This window comes from Terrapene carolina, unplaced genomic scaffold (genome assembly GCF_002925995.2).
Source record: "Terrapene carolina triunguis isolate 2854851 unplaced genomic scaffold, T_m_triunguis-2.0 Scaffold22, whole genome shotgun sequence".
NCBI lineage: Eukaryota > Metazoa > Chordata > Testudines > Emydidae > Terrapene > Terrapene triunguis.
This window is the reverse complement of record NW_020664373.1, coordinates 10,075,655-10,103,290: the sequence shown is the minus strand read 5'-3', so window position 1 is coordinate 10,103,290 and position 27,636 is coordinate 10,075,655. Positions and strand designations below refer to the sequence as shown.

Below are 27,636 nucleotides of genomic sequence, written 5' to 3'. Positions count from 1 at the left end.
ATATCCACTCATGTCATGTACAGAACACAGGCCTCTCAAATCACTAGAATATCATGTTTGTATAAGGTACACAAGAGCCCTGTTCTGCATTTGACTCATGTAGAATATGCAAAAAAAGAGGATATACAACTGGTATGGAATGGCCTGCTGTTTGTGCTGTTGAAGTGATTGACATTTTAAATGAAGGAATTTCAATCGGAAAGCAGTTTTATATGTGTTTAAACAAACATGTTTCTAAGGTTTACGCTGTCACTTGTATGTGCTAGGCTGGATTAAGCTTTGTTGTGATTGTGTCAAAACCTGTGACCACTGTCTTAGTATCACATTAATTTAATTGTAATAAATGTTCATTTTTACACCATTGCTGTGTGCTTATATATGATCAAAGGTTTCATATTTTTGCAGGGGGAAGGAGAGGATAGGTAAATCTTTTAGTGATAGGTAAAAATAATGCACAATTAAACATTACATCACTTGATTTGCATCAAACTTTTTTAATAAAGTGTAATGTGTACTCAAGATTCCATTTATTTACAGCTATTAACAACTTTACAGAAAACAATAAGTTAGCAGGTAATTGAAAGCTTAATCACATTAAACACTTTACTGTAAAGAAACTTCATCTAAATGAATATTCAGGTTAGGCTATAGTGCTATTTCATTTAAGAATTAAAGCCAAAAACACACTAACTGAAGGTGTTTTGGATAATACAAACTTAGCATTCAATTTCTTGACTATAATAAAGGGCAGTTCAGTACAGCATACACAGTCCTAATTTCAGTGAAAGTGTTTCTCTTAACTGGGAGAAGCCGCCACTCATTTTTCAAAAAGGGAGCACTAAGATTCTTGTCTGAATTCCACTTGGCTTTACCTGAAGGAAGAAAGAAGTATGGAAAATCATTAGTACCCTCACTTTAAAGGGTTTCTGCCAAGGATAAGATGAAAGCAAGCTTAAGTGCAAGAGTAAGTTTCTCTACTTAATTGTCCTTTTCTACTCCAGCTATTGCCATACAGTCTGTGCTGTGCTTGGAATACTGAGCATTGGACTCTTAAAGAATTTTCAAGCTGAACGCCTCGCAGAATATTTTTCCAAGTGTTGAAGGATAGACTGCGAAACAGCATTTAGGGGTATAAATCAACCTCAAGCTAACATCACTTCTCTAATTTATAAGCAGGGTTCTGCTTATTCTGCCATGCTGCAAAATTTTCCTCTATGGGCCAGCTGCCATGGAAATCTAGTTTTCCTGGCAGTTTGGACTCCATCTTTTGATCTCATTTGGTACCAGGACGGTAAAAGTTTTGTTCTGCCTGCTTGACTTTACTTGCCTTATAAAGCAGAAGGATGTTCTGTTTTGTATTCATATTTCAGTGAAATGATAAACCAGAATCTTTACACAGTTGTGTCAGATTTCTCTGTCCAGGGTATGGTAAACTAGTGCTGCCACTTATCTGTGATTAACAAGAGAACTTGAACATACACCCTTGCACCCTACCTTCCTTCTCTTCTTCCCTCAAAGCAACCCTCTCCCCCCAAAAATGTTGCTTTAGCCACTTGTCCCTCTCCTCTACCAATGTGTTCTCTACTTGCTTTCCCTTCCATTCATATCCTGTGAAGCTGGAACAAGGGTGAGGGGCATATGGACTCCATAGCTTATAAGAAGGGATGCTGATTTTTGCAGCATGCTAAAGTGGAGTGCTGTAGCTTGCTAATAATCTACCCCACAAAGGCTTTTTTCTTTAAAGAGGTTCATAGATAAGGCCTTGAGACCATTAGTATCTAGCCTGACCTGTACAACACAAGACATGCCACTTTCCTGCATTAATTCCTGCTTGAACTAGAGCATATGTCAGAAGAATCGAGTATTGATTAAAAATGCTAGTGATGATCTACCACAGCCTTGCTAACTTATGCAATGGTTAATTACCCTCCTTGTTAAAAATTGCATCTTTATTTCTAGGGCTGTTGATTAATCACAGTTAACTCATGCAATTAACTCAAATTAATCCTGATTAATCACAGTTTTAATTGCACTGGTAAACAATAGAATACCAATTGAAATTATTAAATATTTTGGATGGTTTTCTACATTTTCAAACATATTGATTTCAATTACAACATAGAATACAAAGTGTACACTGTTCACTTTATTATTTTTGATTACAAATATTTGCACTGTAAAACTGATACAGTATTTTTCAGTTAATCTCATACAAGTACTGTAGTGCAATCTCTTTATTGTGAAAGTGCAGCTTACAAATGTAGGGTTTTTTTGTTTGTTTGTTACATAACTGCATTAAAAAACAAAACAATGCAAAACTTTAGAGCCTACAAGTCCACTCAGGCCTCCTCCTTGTTCAGCCAATCTCTAAGACAGACAAGTTTGTTTACACTTATTGGAGATAATGCTGCCCACTTCTTATTTACAATGTCACCAGAAAGTGAGAACAGGCATTCGCATGGGACTCTTGTAGTTGGCATTACAAGGTATTTACATGCCAGATATGCTAAACATTCATATGCCCCTTTATGCTTCAGCCACCATTCCAGAGAACATGCTGATGGCATTCATTAAAAAAAAATGCGCTAATTAAATTTGTGACTTTACTTCTTGGGGGAGAATTGTATGTCTCCAGTTCTGTTTTACCTGCATTCTGCCATATATTTCATGTTATAGTAGTCTCAGATGATGACTCGGCACATGTTCATTTTAAGAACACTTTCACAGCAGATTTGACAAAACACAAAGAAGGTACCAATGTGAGATTTCTAAAGATAGCTACAGCACTTGACCCAAAGTTTAAGAATCTGAAATGCCTTCCAAAATCTGGGACGAGGTGTGGAGCATGCTTTTCAGAAGACTTAAGAGACATTTTGTCAGGAATGGTGGTTGAAACATGAAGGGACATATGAATCTTAGCGCATCTGGCATGTAAATATCTTGCAACACCGGCTACAAGAATGCCATGCGAACACCTGTTCTCACTTTAAGATGACATGAACAAGAAGTGGGCAGCATTATCTCCTGCAAATGTAAACAAACTTGTTTGAGTGATTGGCTGAACAAGAAATAGTCCTGAGAGCTTTGCTTCTGAGAGCTGCTGACATGCAGTATAGCTGCAGTTTTTATTTTTTGAGGCAGAGTACAGTGAATGACATAGAACTGAGACCGGTGTCTCTCACTGTTGAACAACTGTGTAGCCTTTAATGCAATAATTGTGGTAATGCACAAGATGGTCATCTGTGCTGAGAAAATGACTCTTGCCTTTAAGCATGAAAGGCAAAAGTTAGACCTGAAAGATTACCAAAAATGTTTTAAACCTGTCCTCCTACTGCTATGAACTGGAGAACCAAGAGGGCCAGAAGAGATGAAGGGCCTGATTTTTCACTACCCTGCATCTGGCTCAGTAACTTTCAGCTTTGCTCTGAAGTATAACCATGAAATTAGTGACATGCTCTGAAGAAATGCAGCAGCAGTACAGGAGCCCTGTTTAAAGTACACTCCACCAGGATTACGTCTCACTTTGGGGTGGGATCTTGTCAATAGCCTACACTCATAATAGACTGCTTGAAATGCCCTTATTCTGGGGGGGTCTGTCTTAGATTGTAAGCTCCATGGAGCAAGGACTGTCTCTGTATTTGTACAGTACCTAGCACACTGGGGCCCCTCAGTGCTACTGTCATACTCCTTTAGGATACCACATGATAGGAGCTGTGTCAGTACTACTGCATTTTGTAAAAAATCTTCATGAGCTGTAATGGCAGTAGATATACACATCACAGAAAATCCATCCTCTGAATTTAGTTCCTTGTTGAGCCCTTTTGCTATTTCCCTTGCAAAATTTAAGCTTACATTAAAAAAAAAACCCACCTTTGGTTTCGATTTCAAATAAAAATAATCACTAACCTGTAGTGTAATTACAAAAAGCCATGCACATGACCGTTTGTGAGAAGGCTTCAGAATCACTCAGACCTCACTTAGGTGTTATGGGAAACAGTAGTACTGAAACATGAGGTATGAAAGCAGTTGGAAAATGAATGCTAACACCTCAAAGCTGTAGCAGCAGACTTGTGGCAGTCTAGTTTTTGGTGCTGAATGCATACCCAAATAGCTTAAATGTGGAGGAAAAATACAACAGTTAGCACCTGCTGAATGCACTATTGCTATTAACCACTGATGCATGGTCAAAGCTTTAGAAGAAGCTGCACCCTCAAGTCAAGGCTGGAATAAATATTTCCTTTTCTATTTAATAGTGTGGCTATAAGTAAGTATCTGCATTATGGGGGATAGTTTCAAGAACCAGATAGGCTCCCAGCTCGTCTTGAAAAAATCAGTGGGAGTTAGGCGCCTAATTGCCCTTTGAAAATCTCTCCTTAAGTATTGTATCTAATTTATACCCCAAGATTGTACTGGTTTCAAACATCCATTTGGAATGCAAACGAAGATTTTAAACACTAATAGCACCCCATCTATCAAAATTAACCTTGATTTCTAGAAGTTATTTTATTACCGCTTCGCATGCTCCACGTAGGAAAGCGTATAAGGAATTGGAATGAGGAAGTCATTCCTTGTGCATTGAGGGTGGCACTATGTGAAAGAAAATGTAGTAAAAATGAAGTAAATGAAGTAAAAATCTTAAATGAATCCACATGTTCCATAGAATCTATATGGATAGTAACTCCATGCTCTAATAAGAATATAACAGTAGGGATCTATTGACCATCTGACCAGGACAGTGATAGTGTCGATGAAATGCTAAGGGAGATTAGAGAGGCTATCAAAATAAACAACTCGATAATAGTGGGGGATTTCAATTATCCCCATATTGACTAGGTATATGTCACCTCAGGACGAAATGCAGAGACAGCGTTTTTCAATAATTTAAATGACTGCTTCTTGGAGCAGCTGGTAGAGGGACCCACAAGGGGAGAGGCAATTCTTGATTTAGTCCTGAGTGGAGCGCAGGATCTGGTCCAAGAGGTAACTATAATAGGACCACTTGGAAATAGTGACCATAATATAACAACATTTAACATTCCTGTGGTGGGAAGAACACCTCAACAGCCCAACACTGTGGCATTTAATTTCAGAAAGGGGAACTATACAAAAATGAGGAGGTTAAACATAAATTAAAAGGTACAGTGACTAGAGTGAAACCCCTGAAAGCTGCATGGACACTTTTCAAAGACACCATAATAGAGACCCAACTTAAATGTATACCCCAAATGAAAAAACATAGTAAAAGAACTAAAAAAGAGCCACCGTGGCTTAACAACCACGTAAAAGAAGCAGCGAGAGATAAAAAGGCATTTTTTAAAAAGTGGAAGTCAAATCCTAGTGAGGTAAATAGAAAGGAGCATAAACAGTGCCAAATTAAGTGTAAGAATGTAATAAGTGCCAAAAAGGAGTTTGAAGAACAGCTAGCCAAAAACTCAAAAGGTAATAAAATGTTTTTTTAGGTACATCAGAAGCAGGAAGCCTGCTAATCAACCAGTGGGGCCCCTGGACGATCAAGATACAAAAGGAGCACTTAAAGACGATAAAGTCATTGCGGAGAAACTAAATGAATTCTTTGCTTCAGTCTTCACGGTTGAGGATGTTAGGGAGATTCCTAAACCTGAGCCGTCCTTTGTAGGTGACAAATCTGAGGAATTGTCACAGATTGAAGTGTCACTAGAGGAAGTTTTGGAATTAATTGAAAAACTTAACAGTAACAAGTCACCGGGACCAGATGGCATTCACCCAAGAGTTCTGAATGTAATGTCAATATTTAAAAAGGGCTCTAGAGGTGATCCCGGCAATTACAGACCGGTAAGTCTAACGTCAGTTCCAGGCAAATTAGTTGAAACAATAATAAAGAATAAAATTGTCAGACACATAGAAGAACATAACTTGTTGGGCAAAAGTCAACATGGTTTCTGTAAAGGGAAATCATGTCTTACTAATCTATTAGAGTTCTTTGAAGGGGTCAACAAACATGTGGACAAGGGGGATCCAGTGGACATAGTGTACTTAGATTTCCAGAAAGCCTTTGACAAGGTCCCTCACCAAAAGGCTCTTACGTAAATTAAGTTGTCATGGGATAAGAGGGAAGATCCTTTCATGGATTGAGAATGGTTAAAAGACAGGGAACAAAGGGTAGGAATAAATGGTAAATTCTCAGAATGGAGAGGGGTAACTAGTGGTGTTCCCCAAGGATCAGTCCTAGGACCAATCCTATTCAACTTATTCATAAATGATCTGGAGAAAGGGGTAAACAGTGAGGTGGCAAAGTTTGCAGATGATACTAAACTGTTAAAGATAGTTAAGACCAAAGCAGACTGTGAAGAACTTCAAAAAGATCTCACAAAACTAAGTGATTGGGCAACAAAATGGCAAATGAAATTTAATGTGGATAAATGTAAAGTAATGCACATTGGAAAAAATAACCCCAACTATATATACAATATGATGGGGGCTAATTTAGCTACAACTAATCAGGAAATAGATCTTAGAGTCATCGTGGATAGTTCTCTGAAGATGTCCACGCAGTGTGCAGCGGCAGTCAAAAAAGCAAACAGGATGTTAGGAATTATTCAAACAGGGATAGAGAATAAGATGGAAAATATCTTATTACCCTTATATAAATCCATGGTACGCCCACATCTTGACTACTGTGTACAGATGTGATTTCCTCATCTCAAAAAAGGTATACTGGCATTATTCAGTTTGGAAAAGGGCAACTAAAATGATTAGAGGTTTGGAATGGGTCCCATATGAGGAGAGATTAAAGAGGCTAGGACTTTTCAGATTGGAAAAGAGGAGACTAAGGGGGGATATGATAGAGGTATATAAAATCATGAGTGGTGTGGAGAAAGTGAGTAAGGAAAAGTTATTTACTTGTTCCCATAATATAAGAACTAGGGGCCACCAAATGAAATTAATGGGCAGGGTTAAAACAAATAAAAGGAAGTTCTTCACACAGCACACAGTCAACCTGTGGAATTCTTTGCCTGAGGAGGTTGTGAAGGCTAGGACTATAACAGGGGTTAAAAAAGAACTAGATAAATTCATGGAGGTTAAGTCCATTAATGGCTATTAGCCAGGATGGGTAAGGAATGGTGTCCATAGCCTCTGTTTGTCAGAGGGTGGAGATGGATGGCAGGAGAGAGATCATTTGATGATTACCTGTTAGGTTCACTCACTCTGGGGCACCTGGCATTGGCCACTGTCAGTAGACAGGATATTGGGCTGGATGGACCGTTGGTCTGACCCAGTATGGCCGTTCTTATGTAAGTCCTGACAGCACTATAAGTATTAATTACTCTCCTATACATACTTTATTCATTTCTTCAGCCACTCTGTTCCTTAATTAACAGCTCCTGTGTTTTGGTTTATAGCAGGGGTAGGCAATCTATGGCACGCGTGCCAAAGGCGGCATGCGAACTGATTTTCAGTGGCACTCACACTGCCCGGGTCCTGGCCACCGGTCCGGGGGGCTCTGCATTTTAATTTAATTTTAAATGAAGCTTCTTAAACATTTTAAATACCTTATTTACTTTACATACAACAATAGTTTAGTTATATATTATAGACTTATAGAAAGAGACCTTCTAAAAACGTTAAACTGTGTTACCTGCACGCGAAACCTTAAATTAGAGTGACTAAATGAAGACTCGGCACACCACTTCTGAAAGGTTGCCGACCCCTGGTTTATAGTATCCCTGTAGTAATCTTTAGTCCTTACTTCACTTAAAATAATAACAACCCACTTTAGATTACCATGCCTCAACATTACTGCCTTGATTTATGCCCCAGCTAACTGGCTGAACCAAGTTCACAATCTCTACAGCTAGCTCAAGGAGCACAGTATTGAATATCAAGTAGGCTACCACTGAACCAACCATGTGTGCACTCCCTCTTGGTATTTTTGTTCTCCTGGCTTGCAGCTCTCCTTCTTCCCTCAGCAGGACCACCTCCGTGCTGTTCATACATGCAGTACTGGCTCAGTGTCACTCGCAGGTGAGGCAAAGTGACATTCACAATCTTAATTTCACCCCCATATTCCTGCTGCGCAAGCACTGTGTGCAAGCAGCAACACAGGGAGCTTTCTTCCACGGTGGGGAGAATTTGATCCCTGATCTCCAGCTGATAGTAGGATACATTCAGTTGTCTAGTCCAACAGGAAGGATTTACACAAAATATTGAATTCATGACCCTGTGGTAAATTTAAATAATTAAATCTGTACCATCTTTCTTAAACTCTTAATTCCTGCTTGGATCATACTCATTTTAATACAAGATATACCCTAATGTAGTACAACATTAATCTTGGTACATAGCCATCTACTGCACACATGGTATCTTTGGTAACACTACAGTTGCTCAAGTGGCAACTCCTCAAAGAATTCTCACTTTTTGGGGAGGGGTTCATTACTTCTTCCTCTGCTATTTGACCTCTTTTTGCCCCGACTCCTGGACCGAGAGGAGCTTCTACTACGACCACGTGTACAACTACGGCTTCTGCTGCGACTACGACCTCTCCTCTTCTTCCCTCTACTATGTGACCGCCTTCGCTCCCAACTTCTTGACCTGCTAGACCGCCGTCTTTTCTTGCTCTTGTAGCTACTTTTTTTCCTCTCTGATTCTCCATTTCTTTTGTAAGAATGATCTGGGCTGGGGCTGCTCCGTCTTCTTGACTTGCTGTAATAGTCCTCGTGATAGCCTGTTCTGTTTCTCCTTTCAGAGTTTTTGGCTGACTGATTGGTCCGTTCAGGAGAAATATGTATGTCTCTATTGGCCTCCCAAAACTCGTTGTGTGGATTTCTGAATACGTGAAGAAAGTTGCAGTGTTTCCCTCTCGGGCATTTCTGTCTTTCAAATAAACCTGCAACAGATATTTTTATTTTTAAAAAAAGGTTACTGGTAATATTATATAAAGGCAACAATTCTATTTTTTTTAATGTAATGTCGGCCATTTTAGTTAAATATGTATTTTAAAAGATTTGTTGCACTTAATCTTTTGGCTTTTTCCACTATAGATATTCATACCACGCCTATCAGCCTCATCTACAAAGGAAAAACACACTTCAGTTCTTTTCAAATATTATACTTCAATCTTACTCATGAGACATATCCATCCTGATATTAGTTTTAGCTTTCAAACATTCTAGTATGTCTTATGCTAAAGTGAGCTAGTAATTTTATAACTTAACTTTCCTAGTTATGTAAATTGGGCAGGATAGGTGTTAGTTAAATCTCAGGGATTTTAGGTAAGGCATGAGTAAACCAGCCATTAATCTGCATGGACTGGCCCCTTATAGCCTAAATGCTATCCTGGAGTTAAGAATTTTCTGTTCAAGATAAATACATTTCGGATTGTAGCAAGACTGAGGTAACAGCTAAATATAGTTAACACTGATCATAATGAAGAAGCTATGTTTTAACGTTTCAGAATCAATTAGGTTGCTGGTTTTGAATGAGATATAAAAACAGATATCCTGCCTATTTTACAATCATCTGTTATCCCAAAGCACTCTTCCTAAAGGTTGAGGGTGTTACTGCATCCTAACTACAGTCAGTTTCCTAAATCCCCCCGGCAGTGTCAGTTGGACACCATATACACTTCCTGCCCAAAGCTTGTGTAGTTGAGTTAATGCATGTTTTCAGTTTGTCGTCTTGCACCACAAAAGGTTTCTGTACTGTAATTTTATGTGGATCTCTCTGATTTGAAAGCCTGTAAGATATCACTTCTTAATCTTTCAGTTCTCTAATAAGCCTTTCAGTAATGAGAGACTTTCCCTTTTATAAAGGTTTATCCCTGACATACCACATATAGCAGTTTTCCACCTTGTCACTGGGCAAAATTCACACTGAAGCTGTCGTCCTGCATACCATCGTCCATTGAATAGAGTAAGGGCTTCTTGACAGTCTCGCTCCCTTTAATTTAAAGATAAGGCAGCATGTAGCATTAGTGGGATATCATACAATCCTTTAAATTCTGTTCTCTACCAAATTTGGACTCTTACTGCAGTGTGGGGATGAATCACTTAGATAAAATAGGGTTTAAGTGACATTCAAATTTAAGTAAAATGGAAATATGGAATTAAACCTTTTAGAACCCAACAGGAAAAAGTAAAATTTTATTACTTGGGTACTGCTTATGATGTAGGAGTATTTAACTTTCAAGCGTCATAAAGAGTTAACTGCAAGGCACTTACGACTGGTACTGAACATATACATTTCCCCGCAGGTGAGGCTCAAAGTTGCAGCTGACCTAAGAGGAGATGAAATGTTAGATTAAGGCTTCTGAAAAACTGAGAGATCCGCATAGCTCATTCATGACTGAACTATACTCACCCCAATTTAGCTCATATCTACGGTGACAAGAATGTAAAAGTATTTTATTTATCAAGTCTTCTGGCCTGGTTTTCACATACAGGTTTAATAAAACTGAACACTTAATTTTAATTAAATAGAAATTTGTTTTAAAAAAAAAAAAGTATTTGTGGTATGTTTGAACAACATTTAAAATGGTTTGCTTTGATGTTAAACATAGGAGTTTTCTTTTCCCCTGTAGCTGACAGCTTTTAGTTGAACACATAGACACACACACGCATCTCCTCATACTACACCTCATGCTCTGTTAATCAGGTTCTGTTTTATTCTCTAGAAGGGCACCCTGGGTAGGCAACACTGATGTGTCACCACATGATTAATCCTCCTGATTACATGGTGTTCTGGCCAGCTGGACTGTACGAAGGCATCACCAACATTACAAAGGCAGTCCACACCAGCTGGACTTTTAATAGCTAAAGATAGTAGTAATAAATGCTAGAAGTGCTGGAGCTGCTAATGCGCATCATTAGACACAAATAGCACTTATAGGAGAGGAAAAACTGACAAGACACGGAGGAGAATGAACAAGGAGACGGAGAAAAACAACAGAAGTGAAAAATCAGATATGAAAAAATAGCCACAACACGTATTTCATCAGACAAGCAATGCTGACACTGGAAAAGTTTGATATTTTGGGAGGTTGTGGGAGCAACAGCAAGAATGAAATCACCAGAAGTGTAAAAAAATGTTGGGGTCGCCACCCTTTTAAATATGAGATATTCCAGCTCTGAAGTGGGCACTAAGCACTAATTCCTAAATTCACATAAAACCATCTCAATCTGACTAGGAATAAAGAGAAGGACAGGAGAAAGAAGGCTATTATGCAAATAGCTCTTAAATATTTAGCCCCTACTGTTGTTTTCTTTCCTGTACTGTATCAAAAAGTTGGTTTCATTCCATTGAAAGTGATTTAAAAGCTCTTTTGCTGGCATGGTTTTGTTGCACAAACAGATTTCTCTAATCTTTGTGAAATTTTACATAAAGGCACATTATTTCAGATTTAACTTACTGATCAGACTAAGTTACCCAGGTTGAAAATGCTTAGAATAGGAATTTTCAGACAAATATAGGTGAAATACTTGAATAAAGAGAATGTGGTATTAGCTTATTAGTAAGTAGTGATACAGTCAACATTTCTGGCTCAGACACTGTAAAATAACTCAAAGCCATTAGATCCGGGGTAGGCAACCTATGGCACACATGCCGAAGGCGGCACGCGAGCGGATTTTCAGTGGCACTCACACTGCCTGGGTCCTGGCCACTGGTTCGGGGGACTCTGCATTTTAATTTAATTTTAAATGAAGCTTCTTAAACATTTGAAAACCCTTATTTGCTTTACATACAACAATAGTTTAGTTATATATTATAGACATATAGAAAGAGACCTTCTAAAAATGTTAAGATGTATTACTGGCACGCGAAACCTTAAATTAGAGTGACTAAATGAAGACTTGGCACACCACTTCTGAAAGGTTGCCGACCCCGCATTAGATATAGAATGGCCCCAGAGCAGCATAATACAGACAAGCTTTTACCAATAGTGTACCACAGATCACACCATTGACATGCAAGAAATAAGCCGTGTGCACACTAGGGAATTTTATAAAAATACCGACCAGTGCAAGTTAACCAATTGTAGCTTTAGTGTTGACAAGGCTCTTCAGCTTCAAGTGTTTATCACCATGTTAAACCTGATGAAAAGCAGGTTTAATTGCCATGGCAGTACAACTGGGACTGGCCTTGGGAACACTGTCTATACCTGGACTGGTGGGAATTTGTTGTTGTCTTGTCCCACAATAATTATGTCAGGCATGGAATCTGCGAATGAATTAGGTCAGTGTTTCTTAAACTAGGGTCGTCGCTTGTGTAGGTAAAGCCCCTGGCGGGCCAGGCCGGTTTGTTTACCTGCCCCGTCCGCAGGTCCGGCTGATCGCGGCTCCCACTGGCCACGGTTCGCTGCTGCAGGGCAACGGGGGCTGCTGGAAGCGGTGGCCAGTTAGTCCCTCGGCCCGCGCCGCTTCCAGCAGCTCCCATTGGCCTGGGGCAGCGAACCGTAGCCAGTGGGTGCCGTGATCGGCTGGACCTGCGGACGGGGCAGGTAAACAAACCGGCCAGGCCCGGCCCGCCAGGGGCTTTCCCTACACAAGCGGCAACCCCAGTTTGAGAAACACTGAATTCCTACAAGGTTCTTTGTAAGGGCTTGATGCAAGGTGTCAAATCCATACAATACTACATTCAAAGGCATAGGTGGTTGTGAAAGCCTGCTCCTGAAACATCTTGCAGAGTGCATATATCTTAGTCCTGTGTCTGCTGATGTTCATTCCTACAGTGTCCTTACTCTCACAATAGTGGATGTTATTTTCTGAAATCCTTTGGTATCAGAAGATCTTGTCTTTCAACCATTTATTTCAGCTAATATTTTCCTTGATAAGGCATCAATATCCTCAACCATTGTCATTCCAACGTGAGTTTCGGATCTTCCAACTTTGGCCAGATCATCAGCTAACTCAACTCCTGTATATACTACTGTGTAATGAAATCCCATAAAAAGTCAGTGTATTGCCTTGCTTTCTGATCCCCCAAGCCTCATTATCAACAATGCAATTCACAGCGTTCAGGTGGGAATTTTGTTTTGTAATACAATTCCCAACAATGGACAGGTGTATTGTACAACAGGAGAAAAAATATTTTTGGGGAGGGAAAGGTAGAGAGTCCAACAAAGGAAAGAGGGTGGAGGGATAAAAATGGAAAACAATCAGGACTGGTCACGAGAAGATATTTCTCTTTCTTGGAATAGATCAGAATTAAGGCTGTCAGAAAAGAAAACTGTGTTTTTTTTGGTTCAAAGGTTGTAGCCAGAGTTGATTAAAGTTGCAGTTTTGGTGTGGAGGGCCCTGTGCTCTAGAGTTGGCCTCAGGCACAGAGACCTCTGAAGGCCTGTGGGGGGCTACAACTGCTGGGGCTCCGCTGTCCCAAGCCCTGTGCCTGTGGGAGGCACAAGTCTCAGCCCGGCCCCATTCACTTAGGCCTCCCCAAGCCCATCCTCTGATGCAGCTGGGCAGCCACAGAAAGCGAAGTCCTCAAGATCACACAGAAGCTCCTTCTTGGCAGACCCAGCTCACATCACTTGGTGGAGGCAAAACTGCATCAAGACAACGTGCAAGGCCAGCACCAGCAGGGCCAAATGCAGGCAGCAGCACTCACCACAGAGCTTGGGCGGTGAGCAGGACAAGCCTCCTGGGAAGCCTGGCCTCAACCCACATGGATCCATGGCCCCATCCTTCTCCTCATTGGCCTCCGCCCCCACCTGCTCATGACAAAGGGGCAGCCGGGCCAAATTTGATTGAGTGGCACTGCAACCTGGTGCAGGTGGTCTACCACCACTCAAACTTGCAGCAACTATAAAAAGCTGGTGTTTGGTCAAAGCTGCAGTTTCTGCAATAAATTCTACCATTTCTAACTGGTCAGGTACTATTCAAACATTTTACTTTCATACTAGTTCAATTTGTCAAACAAATATTTTTCTGCTCTTCACCAAGCCCTAGTAGCAAGTTACATTTTTTAAAAGTGAATTAAACAGAAAGTTGACTGTGTTCTAAATAAATCAAGCATATAACCATTTTACTCCATTAAATTGCCATGGGCATAGCTTGTAAGGGGAAAGGGGGAAGGTGAGGGACGCACTGCCATGGCAGCACAGCTACCTTTACTTTGGCTAAAAGGCTTAGTCCTTGGGCTAGTAGGTGGTTGGTAAAATTTTTCAGCCCTGAAAATGATCTGAGAATCTGCTGGACTGCTCGAAAGCTTAGTAAGATGGGGGCTGAGAAATAAGCAGATTGTTTCAAAAGGTAATTTTATAGCTATGTTGTGAGTTTGTCCCAAAATAAGTTTTGGGAGGGATTTCACCTGTAACTTGAAGAAATACAATCCTCTGTGATGACACAGAGATTAGTTTACAGGTACCATCAGGAATATGCAGTTTGAATTGAGAAACTGTACATTAAACTTAGCTATGGCATATTCCACAATTGAGATTTACACTAGTCAAAACTGGCAAAGGAACAATGAGAGGTGATGATTATCATTGGGCTCATATGCATACCTTGAATTGAATAACCTTTCCCACATTCTTGAACTCAGGCAGTACATCTTCATAGAAGTCTAAGAACTGCTGGTACGTTTCCTCCTCACTGTATTCAAGACTCGCATCTGTATCATAGTCATCTCTTCTACACTGCTCCATCCCAAACGTAACAAACATACCTCTGATCAGAAGCGTCTGACTAGATGTTGGGTAGTTATGTTTGCGGGAACACCTATATAATTTATGGTAAAGAAAAAAACACTCCACTTTCAGCAAAGGCTACACTGCTAAAGCTGCAAACATTGTGCAGTCAAACTACCACATTTATTAAAACGCTATACAAACAAACCTTATATGATAGGAAACTAAAATTGGAAAATACAGAAACCATGTTACTATAAAGCTAGTAGGTTTGTTCATGATATAGTAACGTAGAACCCCGTTTATCCAACCCTCCATTTTCCCGCTCGTCGCATTAACCAAACAACCAAGACTCCAGGGCCAGAAGTGTTGCTAGCTAGTGCTGCAGCATTGCACTCTCTCATTCTCCAGATTATCCCACTTTCTGATTATCCGATCTGGCCCCGGTCCCAATTAGATCAGTTAAATGGAATTCTGTTATACTGAATCAGACCAATGGTCAATCTACCTCAGTATCAAGTCTGACAGCAGTAAAGAGCAAATACTATAGAGAAAGGTACAAGCCCTGTAACAGACAACTATGGAATAGGCTGTCCATAGGAAGAGAGTTTCTTCCTATCTCCAAGCAATTACTGATTGACATATACTCAGATCCTATCTACTATAAATATGTTTTCATTTTTGACACGAGTCTAACTTTGAAATCTACTAAGCTCAACTTCAACATGTAGACTTCCACTGCTTATTTATGAATTATACAGAAATGCTTAATTTCAGGTTTAATTTTGTTTCCTTTCAATTTGATGGTACGGCCCCTTCTGGTATTGCAAGATGGTAAGAGCACCCTACTGACCTTCTGTACCATTCATTTTATATATTTCATAACAGAAGAATGCCAAAGAAAGGCAACACATGTGATTCAAGTCATGGGAACACATTAGGGCTTATTAAGTTTTCAGAGGCAATCAGTAAGAAATTAGAGCACTTTTTGAGAAAGGATACTAAATTAGATGGACCATGTGCAATGATCATGTGTACTGTAAAAATGAGATACTGGAAAGTCACATGACACATCCAGTCATGCAGATGTACACTACCTTGCTTTTGTAGCTGTTTTAGGTGCAGTGTATGCAAATTAATTAAGACATCTGACTGGATATATTCTTTTGGAGCTGCACCAATAAAAATAGGAAACTGATATACTCTGATGGCATAATGATCTACCACTGCAAACGCTTCTGCTGAATCAGTCAGTCAGATCAAAACTGGGACCACACTATTAGCAGTTTAATGTTCTAATAAAAAAAAGATAACCCAATTCTGACTGTGCACTGCTTTTACTCTCAATTCACAGCTGTATAACTGAGAACAGAATCCTATCCAATAAGTCTACAGGAAACCCACCAAGCAATAGTGAGAAGATAATCTGATCACAAACCTGTAAGAAATCCCAAAGGAGCTAACCCCTTTAAACCATGTTATATTCCCAACATTTGACCAGTTACCTGTCTCCAAATCTGCAGGATCCTGTTTTGATATAAAATGGGCAATTAGCTCGATCTTTCTCCGTTCCTATGTTCTCTGGGGGTTCTGGGTTATGCCAGGTAGCGCCATTTTCCAGCTGTTTAAAAACACCATTAACATATTACCTTAACAAGCAGAACACAATAAAATAAAAATAAATAAATAAATAAATAAATGTGACAGCAAGGAGTCAAATTCAATACTTATGTAATTCAATGTTATCTCCTTTGACACCCAGGTGACTTTGAACCAAGTATTTTAAATACAGCTCTGTATGGTCATCCAAGTGCCTCTAATCTATCCAAAGATGGACAGCTCTTCCTTGGAAACTCTACACAAAATGAACTTAAGATCACAAATGGAAATTTTCCATTTGCCAGAGTCCAGGATACATTAAGTTTTTACAAACAATGACAGTATTCAGTCCTTACACTGGACTTACGCCCTCAAAGAGAATTACAAATATTCTTTCTTGCATTAGGGTAGCCCACCATCCTAGCATAGGGGGATCCTCAGGGAAGAGACCCACCTGAGAGCAAAGCAACCCCAGGACCGGGAGAGTGTAACAGTGGCTAAAGACACCTTTGCACCCCCTTTCCTGAATTGGGCTGAATGCTTTCTGGCAGGAACTGAGGGTTGGGTCCATTAATTTATCCTTACAACAGCCCAGTGAAGTAGGTAAACAAGTATCAATTTTTAATGCAGTTAGGAAAAATGAAGTACTAAACTTAAAGTAACTTGGCTCAGGGCCACACAAAAAACAAAACAAAAAAATCTACCAGAGCTATGATTAAAACTCAGGAATTCCCCATTTCTAGTTTTGTACTCAAGCCACTGGCCTGGGACTTCTAAAATGCAGTATGAGATTACCAAATTGCAAATGTTTGTTGACTAGAAGCAAAGTTGGAAGCACCCTTAAAAAGGTGAATTTTACCCATTTTAATAAGCAAAGCAGTTTGGAAAAGTGTTGAAGTAGCGCTTCTCACATCAAATAAACTGAAAGCTATGATTATGTACAGTTGGCACTTCTACTGGTGATAGCACCATTTGGGGGGGGGGCAGGAGCAGAATGCCATTTGTGGCTTCCGCAGTGGTAGAACTCACCAACTGAAACCTTATATCTTTCAATTTCAAACTCCAATATACTACATTTCCCCTTTGTTTCTCTCTCAGAAGTGCATTTAGAGCCTTAGACAGTAAAAACAGTCAAAGCAGTATTCCATCCAGATTTTGTCAATTAGAAGTTTAGTTCCTTTGCTCAGTCTAAATATAACTGAGAATCCAACACTATTCCAACGTGGCTAAGAGCAATCAACTCTGAAATGGCTAACTATAATTAAGTTTACTTTTCAGATAGGTGCAAGAGTCTATTCAGTGCAAGAACCTTTACAAACCTTTACTGCCTGGGTGAGATAAAATGAGTTGTTTTCTTTTAAAGAAATGGAGAGACTGAATTCAGACACTGAGATCTAATTTAAGAACATTCTGCAGATTTCCTTAATACTTTTTACCAATTTGAGATCTGCACTCTTCCAGGTACCCAAGTGGTTCCCTCTTTATTTCAGAATCAGTACTCTCTCCTGCTGCAGTGCTTTTATTCAAAGAAAACATGCCATCATATCAAGTCTTCAGTGGCCCAGAAAGCAGAATCCCAAAATCATTCTAGACCTGGCTCTCCTGCATAGCTGCACTGCTACCAAGTAGCCACAAATGTGCTTAATTATATGTTCCAGCTAGTAAATACATTGTTTATGGCTAATGGAAACCATTACATATTAAATTATACAAGGCCATTAGCTTCTCTTCAAAAGAGATGAATATCATTCCAGAAGACAAGAGTCAGATGGTAGACAATAGTCATCTTTCAGTTCTTTATTGAAAAGAGACTGAACATACCTGACTTTCAGCTTGATCCAGCATCTTCTGCACAGCTTCCTATAAATGGTGCAAACACAGGACTAGTGAAAACCCTGAAGGGAGGTAACTCATCTGGTTTCTTTAGTTAAGAACCTAATTTGTAATATTTAATGACTATACACGCTAAAGAAGTGTGGTGGTTTGTTTTAAAAACATTGAAAAATGATTTTTTGCTTTGCAATAAGTCAGACCCCTATAATGTTGTTAAAGGATACATCTGAGAAGACTTCAATGTAGATGAGTGTTTTCTAATATCTAAATGCTAGAGCACTTCACAAAGTTACTTTTGAAACTAGTAGTTTTCTTTCTCTACTTTTGCTGTCACTGAACTATATGTTACTTTGCACACCTAAACATATCTGTGGCACTAACACTCTGCTTGATAAGTGGGCATAAATATAAAATGGAATTCAGGACAAGCCAAGAGAAGTGACCACTTAAGTTTAAAATGCATTTTTAATATTAATAAGTTAGCTTTGGATTTTCCTAGTCATAGGTCTCTTTGCATACACACTGCCCACTCAGTAACATATATAGCAAAAGTTTTGGATTTTATTTTAGCTCTGGTGTTCTCAAGCTTTTTTATGGACTGAACCACGTATTAATAACGAATGGCTCATGGACCCAACTCCCTTCCCAGTCACAATCATGTGGACCACTTCCCTTCCAAGTGTTGATTAGATATAGTTCCTGGGCAATTACAGCAATCGTTTACATCGAAGAGCAATTTTAGGAATGTAATATATTTATATTGATCTTAATGCAATTTAGCAGCTGAAATAAGGTGCAGTGTCAGCACCATTTGACCACGTAATTGTCTGTGGACCACCATCAGGTGACCACGAAGAATTCTGGAACCAGTTTTAGCTAACAATTCACAAATTTCCGCTGGCCAGAAGCAACAAATATGCACTCCATTTAGTTAAGCATGACATTTATTCTGTCAGCTCGGTAGTGCTCTTCTACACTGTCTACTGGATCCCAGGAATTCACAACTAACACCTTATTTCTACCACTCTCTTCCCCTTTAGTTCTCATTTTAATCTTTCTATTGTTTTCTCTTCTCTCCATTTCAGTCTATCCCACCATGTTTGAGGTTCTCCTTATACCTTCATCTTGGTTTGGACATCTAGAATCATACACAGAAGACATGCATCATAGCTACTTTCTGTTAAGTGGAGGGAGAGGGGGAGTGGTGGATAGAACTGCTTTTGCAGCCAGACAGCACAATATTCCCAGCACCTGTTTACCCAGGGAATGAGGGACATCATTCTGCCCCCGCTGGGCAAGTACTGACTGCTGAACCAAGCCCAACCATCATTTCCTTCTTTTACAGTCTCCACCCTTTCATTCCATTTGGATCAGTCTTCTATCCTCCTAGTCTACTGTCCACTTCTACCACTAACCCCCATTTCACTTTCTCTAGATCAGTGATTCTCAAACTTTTGTACTGGTGACCCCTTTCACATAGCAAGCCTCCGAGTGTGACCCCCCCCTTATAAATTAAAAACACTTTTAAATATATTTAACACCATTATAAATGGTGGATGCAAAACGGGGTCTGGGGTGGGGGCTGATAGCTCGCGACCCCCCATGTAATAACTTCACGACCCCATGAGGGATCCTAACCCCCAGTTTGAGAATCCCTGATCTAGATGATCATATCTGTGTCTTGGTAGCTGCCGCCACCCATATCACTTCCTCAGTAGTTCCAAAGAGAGACTGACAATTCCTGTCAGTGTTACTCTTTTGCTTCTACTGGAGAAGTACAGTAACTCCTCACTTAAAGTCATCCCGGTTAACGTTTTGTTATTAGGTTGCTGATCTATTAGAGAACATACTCATTTAAATTTGCGCAATGTTCCGTTATAAGGTTGTTTGGCTCACTCCGCTCCGCCTACCCGCCCGGCGCTCCTGCGGGGAACGGGTTTGGGGCGTGGGGGCTTGCCCCAGTCTGCCTGCCCAGCACTCTTGCTGGGGAGCAGGGTCAAGGCACGGAGGCTTGCCCCGCTCCACCCAGGGAGTGGGCAAGCCCCCATGCCCCGACCCCCAGCAGGAGCGCCAGGTGGGCGGAGCAAGCCCCCACACCCGCTAGGCCCCTGCCTCAACCAAGCTTCACAATCATTGTTGAGTACGGTATTAAATTGTTTGTTTAAAATTATTTAAAACTTATACTGTATATTTATATAATGTCTTTTGTCTGGCGAAAAAAATTTCCCTGGAACCTAACCTCTCCCCTTCCTCTCACCCCCGCCCCCATGTACAATAATTCTTATGGGGAAATTGGATTAGCTTAAAGTAGCCTTTTTCAGGAACATAACTACAACGTTAAGCGAGGAGTTAATGTATTATGTACAGTAGCCTCAGTGCTATCTTCCATTATTAAAAGCAGGAGGGAAAACTACTTGTTCTCTCTCCTCTCCTGCTGCAGCTACTTGAAGATGGCGGTGGGCTGAATCACATCTTTGTTTCTGGTGAAGCAGCTCTGAATGAAACTGAGTAGGATCAGATCAGTTTTCATCTCTTGCTGCTCTGGAGAAGTTGAAATGAGATGGATGAACTCCAGAAAGTTGTGATCATCCTTCCCCGATGACAGCAGTGGGTCAACCTCACTTTGGATCTTTGTAGGAGGAAATCCCAGGGGGCAGCTACAATCTCTCTAAATTCTAAGCAGATACTCTACCAAATAACTTTTTTTGGTTAAATTAATTATACAACTGTTAACACTTTTCAATATTGTGTTCTTCCCCACCCAACAAGTTATGAAAAAGATACATCCTGATGAATGAGTCAGGTAAAGAAGACCTGTAACATCTTTTGAGTAAGAACACTGTTAAGGAACAGCAGCAATATAATTCCAGATCAATGTAAGGAACTTTTTAAAAATGATTACATTAAGATTGCTTAGATGTCTGATAGGGAAAACATACAATACTATGTTGAGAGTTATCTTTAACGTGTCACATGTTAAGTGCACCTGAGAGAACGGGTGCCAGCAATATACCTTCATATTTCCCCAATGCAAATAATTACAGGGGAAGTGTAATACAAGAAGCCATATGTTGCTACACAAACTGAAGGACTAAGGCTATTTTTGTTTAATTTTTATCCCCAATATAAGGCTTCATTAAAATAAAATACAGAGGGTCTACTTCCAGGTCTCAGAAAAACACCCGTCAATTATTTCCACTCCCCATTTTCTAACTCCAATAAACAGATGCATAAAGACAAGACTGTTACATCTGGTACTGTAAGAGGATATGCAGTGTGTTTATCCTCCTAGTGCAGGCATCACCTCTCTTTCTCTCTTCTCCTGTTGCTTCTGCTCCTCCTCTTCTCTCTCCTTCCTTTGCTGTTCTTCCCATTCTTCTTTTATCTTTCTCTTTATGAGAAGAAAGATAAACTGTTCATTTTTCTTGGTAAGTGATTAAAAGAATATTCTTTCAAAAATACAATACATACACATACGTACGTGAATGAGAAAACTATAGGTAAATCCAAAACCATCACCCAGGGTGGACTGATTTATATCAAAGCAACTTAAATTGTCAATTTTAATTATGTTTTAAATCACCAAGCAATAAACCCTGATTTAAATCTTTAATTTTAATCCTGTTTTGCATTTATACATCTTAATTATTTTCCTAAAGAAGTGTTGATTCTCATTATTTGGTAACCATTATAATTTGTTGGTTTGCAACTAAATGTAGCCTTTCCACAAAATTTGGTACTTTTTGCAAACCAGGATACACGATATATATCTATATACATTTAAGCAATTATACAGCTTAACTTACATTTATTCAGATTCTTAATGTTTACATTTTTTATATGGTAAAAAATGGTAAGTGATGCATTTCTTATTTACTAGATAATTTTGTACCTGCAATCTGTGTCAGGCTTTATTTGGATGGATATTTAAATTCAATTAAATATGCACAAAGACAGCATTTTAAAATTTTTGTTATTAAATAAAACTACCTACAATGTACTGGATACATAAGGAAAAGGTTAATTAAAACATATTTTGCATTTAAATTGATTTATTAAACAAAGGAAACAATCTGTAAAGATTTCAGAGTGGTAGCCGTGTTAGTCTGTATCAGCAAAAACAACGAGGAGTCCTTGTGGCACCTTAGAGACTAACAAATTTATTTGGGCATAAGCTTTTGTGGGCTAAAACCCACTTCATCAGATTCATGGAGTGAAAAATACAGTGAGCAGTATAAATATTACAGTACATGAAAACATGGGAGTTGCCTTACCAAGTGGGGGGGTCAGTGCTAAGGAGGCCAATTCAATTAAGGTGGAATTGGCCTATTCTCAACAGTCGACAAGAAGGGGTTATACCAAAGGAGGAAAAGAGTGAATTGAACTGATCACCAAGTCCTTCAAGATTTTAGAAGTAGTCGATCTTATCCTTTCACACCGAGACTGATAGAAGAAAATAAGCTTTCATGCTTTTTCAACTCCCCATTGGTTTCTTAACTCTGAATGAACTACAATAATGTAACTGAATTTGCTGAATAAACTGAGATGAAGACAATATTGTCTATGCATCTGCAGAAGAGCTACTGCTATCAAAAGCTGGCTCAGTACTTCAGCAAACTCTGATTCCAGGTGCTCAGCCAGTGACTTCCACTGGTTGACTTTCTTCAAAACTTGGCAGCAAGCATGTATTGCTTAAATATTTTTATTTAATTTAAATTTTAATAGATTACAATAAAACTAGTGTGACGGGTCATTCCATATCCTTTATGAAAATATGCTTATGATATGAATGTGACATAACTGAAATATACTTTATGCACGATGGCTCATGTGAGATATTATTGGAAAGGTTATCATTTACTGAATGTGATTATCCAATCTGTATGCCTGTATCAGTTCTGTATCTGAAGTTAGGAATATTGACTATGTATCTGTATTTCAACTATGCTACTTTGGATGATGCCCCAGCTAACACTTCAGGTACAACAATGAAAAAGCCAGACAGGGCTGATGGCCCATCAGCAAGAGACAATGGACTGTAAAAGAGCTTAGTCTTCCTGTGAACATGTGGGTCAGCCTGTGAAGAATGGCTACAGGGGCCCTACAGAGGCGTGTGACCATGTCACCTGATACTGGAATCCATCTTGAATTCTGTACTTTTTCAGGAGAAGCTGGAGACAGGGGTCAAACTAGGAAACAAAGGACTCCTGCCTTATGAAATCCTATTTAAGGGTGGGGAGTGAGGTAAGCCAGGTCATCAGTTCTCCCCTGCTCCCAACCCAAGATGACTACTGGAAACAACTAAGACTGAAATGAGGGAAAGAACTGGACCCAGGCTGGAAGGGCGTCTGACCTGTGAAGAAGATTATTAGAACCATATTTGGGTGAGAACTTACATGTAACCAGTTTCTTTAGTGTATTAAGCTTAGTCTGTGTGCTCTGTTTTATTTTCTTAGTAATCTGCCTTGTTTTATCTGCTACCTCCTTAACTACTTAAAATACACCTGTTATAGTTAATACATTTATTTCTGGTTTACAATATAATCCAGTTTATGTGATTTCTAAATGGGGGGGAGAGAAGTTGTGCAGACCCTTCTCCACATTGAGAGAAGAAGCGAATTTCATATAATTTTGGGTTTGTACTTCAAGGGGGAGGGGAGGGGTGAACATCTGGGTACTGTGGCAAGCCCCTTAAGCTGAGCCTTCCCAGAGCAGATCTCTGTCTCTCTGTGCAGCTGGGTGTGGCCCTGCAGATGTGCTGGGCTGGAAAAGGCTGGGGAGCCTAGCCCAGCAAGACCAGGTAAAAAGGGGCCCAAGCTGGCAGAATAGTCTGACTCAGTGATGTCCCAGCACACCAGGTGACATCTCAGGGAGTCCAACCTGTCACAAATAGGCCTTAACATATTTGATATTCTCATTTCAAATTTTAATTTTAATTCAGCACAATTTTTAACAATAAACCTGTATTTATTTATTTTTTAAATCTGATTTTTTTTTTAAATAATAATTGAATTTTATCCATCCTGCCATCAACCATGCTATATGTTGTAACCTTTCCAGAACTGAGTTTTTAGATTTATGTCAAGGGTGGTCAGAGCATTGGATAGATATCCTTTGGTGAGGAATGATTTGTATGTTTTTTAAGATCAAAACTGAAAAAAATAAACATACTAGACTTCTAAGCATTGTGTAGCTGCTATGCAACAGAAAGACATTAATATTTTCCCCAAATGATGAGCAGTATAGTACAGTGAAACACTGTTCTCAATTTATACTTCACCTCCTCTTCCTCCTGAAGTCTTCTCATGGCCTCTTCCTTTTCCTTCTTGAGCCTGAAGTCCTCTTGAGCCTTTTCTTCTCTCAGCAACCATTCCTCATGTAGTTTTTGCCTACCAATAAAATCAGATGCTAATTAGCAAGAGAAGTCCAGTGTTCATCAGTGATTTGTAGACATACTTTTGTTTATATTTCAGGAGCCATGGTTGCAGGCTTATTAAACATAGTTATAATTATTTAACACAGCAAGATTACAATTTTTTTTCTTAACATTACATTTCCCCCAAAAGGTGCTTAGTCACGTTCTTTTGATACCAAAGTGCCGTTTTGATTCTGGAAAAATGTAGGGGAATTGAACAGAATTTTAGAGAGTTATACTTCCGTTTTTATTCTGTTGCCAGATTACGAGTTTCTTGGGATATGCTTCCAAATAGATCAACATTAATTCTGGGCAGGACTAGAACATAATATAATATGTTCAGCCATATGTTTGCGGGCTATAATAGTCAGCCATATGTTTGTTGCTTATCCTAGGAGCTAAAACTAGGCAAAATACACTGATTTAAATTTTCCAATTTAGTGATTTTGGATAAATTGTTGCATATGTTATGGATACAAGGAAATCCAGTTTATCTGAAATTGCTGAGCACAGGAAACTCAGTTGGATTCAAAGTTAATTTTTCAGAGAAATTTGACTGTACACTACATAATATGGATAAAAATAGATTTTGATTTACAAAATATATAATTGTCAGAGATTTCAACATGAAATTAAATAAAAGACTAAACAACAATTTTTCAACTGCAGATATTATTTTAAACTCTAGATTATTTACCTTTCAGCCTCAAGTTGTTTTTCCTCTTCTTCTAGTTCCTCCTCTTCAGGCAATGGTTCACTTTTTTCTGTGATTTCTGAGGAAAAAGTAACATGTCCCTGTACATGCAGCTAAATATAATTTTTCTCCTGGGCTTCACCACTATATATAACAGAAATGCTATAATATAAACGTTCAAATTAGAGCTACACTCTTTTTTTTTTTTTTTTTTATTAAACTTCAAAAATGCCATTTCTTCAGAGATATTCTTGTGTTAGTGTACATGCTTTCCTTTACTTTTGTAGACTTAAACTTAATATTCATTTAAAAAACCCTTTAAGAACCTTCAAAAATATTTACTACATATTGTTTTAAGTCATCTGACACTGTATGTGAGTAATAATGCACTACATGCTCGAATCGCCTAAAGGAAATTTCTATTTTATAAATCTCAGTCTTCTGGAGCATCATTAAAATTGTGTCTTCTGGTCCTTCAGATAATGTGGCTCACATTTTAATGTTCCTTTCCTTTTCTTTATGACAAGAAAAAATAACTGGTACATCCTTACAAAGTAACAACAAAAAAGACTTATCTATTACCTGAATCTCTTAATCTGGCAAGTGCTTGTCTCTTTTTCTTTCGTTTTTCTTTCTTCAGAATAGCTTTGTATTTTTTATGGCTAAAGATGGTAAAGTACATCACTTGTATTATGAAAGGTCATCAGAACATTTTTGTTGTATAGTTAAAAATTTCAAGTTTGCCATCAACACAAAAGTCATAAAATCAAATATGCTAAATAACACCAAATATTCACAGAAGCAGTATTTCTATAAAAGTTTCAGACATCAGTTTAAAAAAAGCACCAAAACTTGTCTTTAGAACTCTGTCTGGACAGTAGTAATAATTAAGGCTACATTTTAGTCATGGGTATTTTTAGTAAAGTCATGGACAGGTCACAGGCAATAAACAAAAATTCACAGCCTGTGACTTGTACTATATATCCCTGACTAAATATTAGGGAGGGGGACGGCCGGGACCCGCGCTGGTGCTGGGGGAAAAGGGGGGTTGGCGGGGCTGGCAGGCTCCCTACCGGGCTCTGCGCCGCACCGGAAGTGGCGACATCCCTCAGCTGCTAGGCAGCAGTGTGGCCACACAGTTCTGCATGCTGCCTCCTCCCCAAGTACCGGCTCCGCAGCTCCCATTGGCCGGGAACCATAGTCAATGGGAGTTGTGGGGGCGGTGCCTGCAGATGGAGGCAGTGCACAGAATCCCCTGGCTGTGCCTCCTCCTAGGAGCAGAGGGATGTCACCGCTTCTGAGGGACCCCCCCCCCGAGGTAAGCGCTACCCAGAGCCCTCACCCCCTCCTGCACCCCAAATCCCATTTCCCAACCCAAACTTCTGCTGCTGGTGGTAGTGCGGCGAGGGCAGTGGCCTAAGATTGCCCCAGCAGCGGCCTGCCGCTGCAGAAGTCACAGAGGTCACAGAATCCGTAACTTCTGTGACCTCCGAGACAAACTCACAGCCTTAATAATAATCATAGTTGGGCTAAAAAAAATGAGAACCTCATCCTCGAGCTCTCTGCTGCTTTTGACATGATAATGCTGATCACACACGCCTTATCACATTCTTCTTTGGCTTATGACACGGGGGAGATGAGTCTGGCACTGACAGTTTTTGATTCCACCTTCTTTCAATTATTTTCACATCTCCCCAATTATTCCTCTGGCATCTCTTTTGGTAGGTCCTCTTCCTCCTCTCTTCTGTTATCTGTGGGGCCCTTAAAACTCTGTACTTGCCCTCTTCCGCCTCTAAATATTGTCTCGATGTATAAATACTACAGATAATTCTCAGATCGACCTTTCCAATTCTAATTTTTAGCCAATAGTACATCTCAGCCTGCATCTGACAGCTCTTGTCAATGTGGCTCTCCATCAAGATAAATTTACTGCAGCCAAAACTGAACTCATGATAATTTCCTTCTGAAAGCCTTTCCCCTTCTCCAATTTCCTGCCACTGTTACCACCATCTCCAGCCTTCCTCTCATTCAGGCCTGTAATGGGGCCTTTTGGAGAGAGGGAGAGAGAGAGAAAAGAATCATCTCTGACTTCTCTCTTTCTTGCCCCAAATATTCAGGCAGGATCCAAAAACGTTGCTGCTTCATCCTCCATAACACATCTACGGGGGAGAGAGGGGCGCTGATTAACTGCACGACACACACAGACGAGACAGGCGCAGCGCGAGGCAGGGATCGTGTTTATGTCGCTGCCGACCCTGGCGGGGGGGGACGGGACTACCCAGGCTCACGGTTGCTAATGGCAGCACGGGGGGTGGGATCTCCCGCCGGCACAGCGGCCCAGGCGGGCCCGGCACCGGGGAGCGGCCCCCCTGTGGCGCCAGCGTCAGGCAGGGCGAGGGGGCGTCACGGCAACGCCCCCAGACTCACCCCAGCTTTTCCGGAGCCGCCGCGGGCAGCAACATGGGGGCCGCCATGTTGTGTAGGGAACGGGAC

The 27,636-nt window shown here is 39.9% G+C and overlaps 1 protein-coding gene across 1 annotated transcript; it reads right to left on the bottom strand.

Moving 5' to 3' along the window:
* Positions 1-474: 474 nt before the first annotated feature.
* LOC112103833 (U2 small nuclear ribonucleoprotein auxiliary factor 35 kDa subunit-related protein 2) lies at positions 475-27,636 on the bottom strand. The gene is made up of 12 exons (XM_024195790.2): positions 27,571-27,636; positions 25,726-25,805; positions 25,147-25,222; positions 24,315-24,423; positions 21,339-21,425; positions 18,023-18,061; positions 16,108-16,223; positions 14,480-14,693; positions 10,200-10,255; positions 9,809-9,918; positions 8,395-8,866; positions 475-872 (listed from the first exon to the last, which is right to left on the bottom strand). Exons 1-12 carry the CDS (start codon positions 27,615-27,617, stop codon positions 869-871), a joined length of 1,410 nt encoding a protein of 469 aa, XP_024051558.1. The 5' UTR covers positions 27,618-27,636; the 3' UTR covers positions 475-868.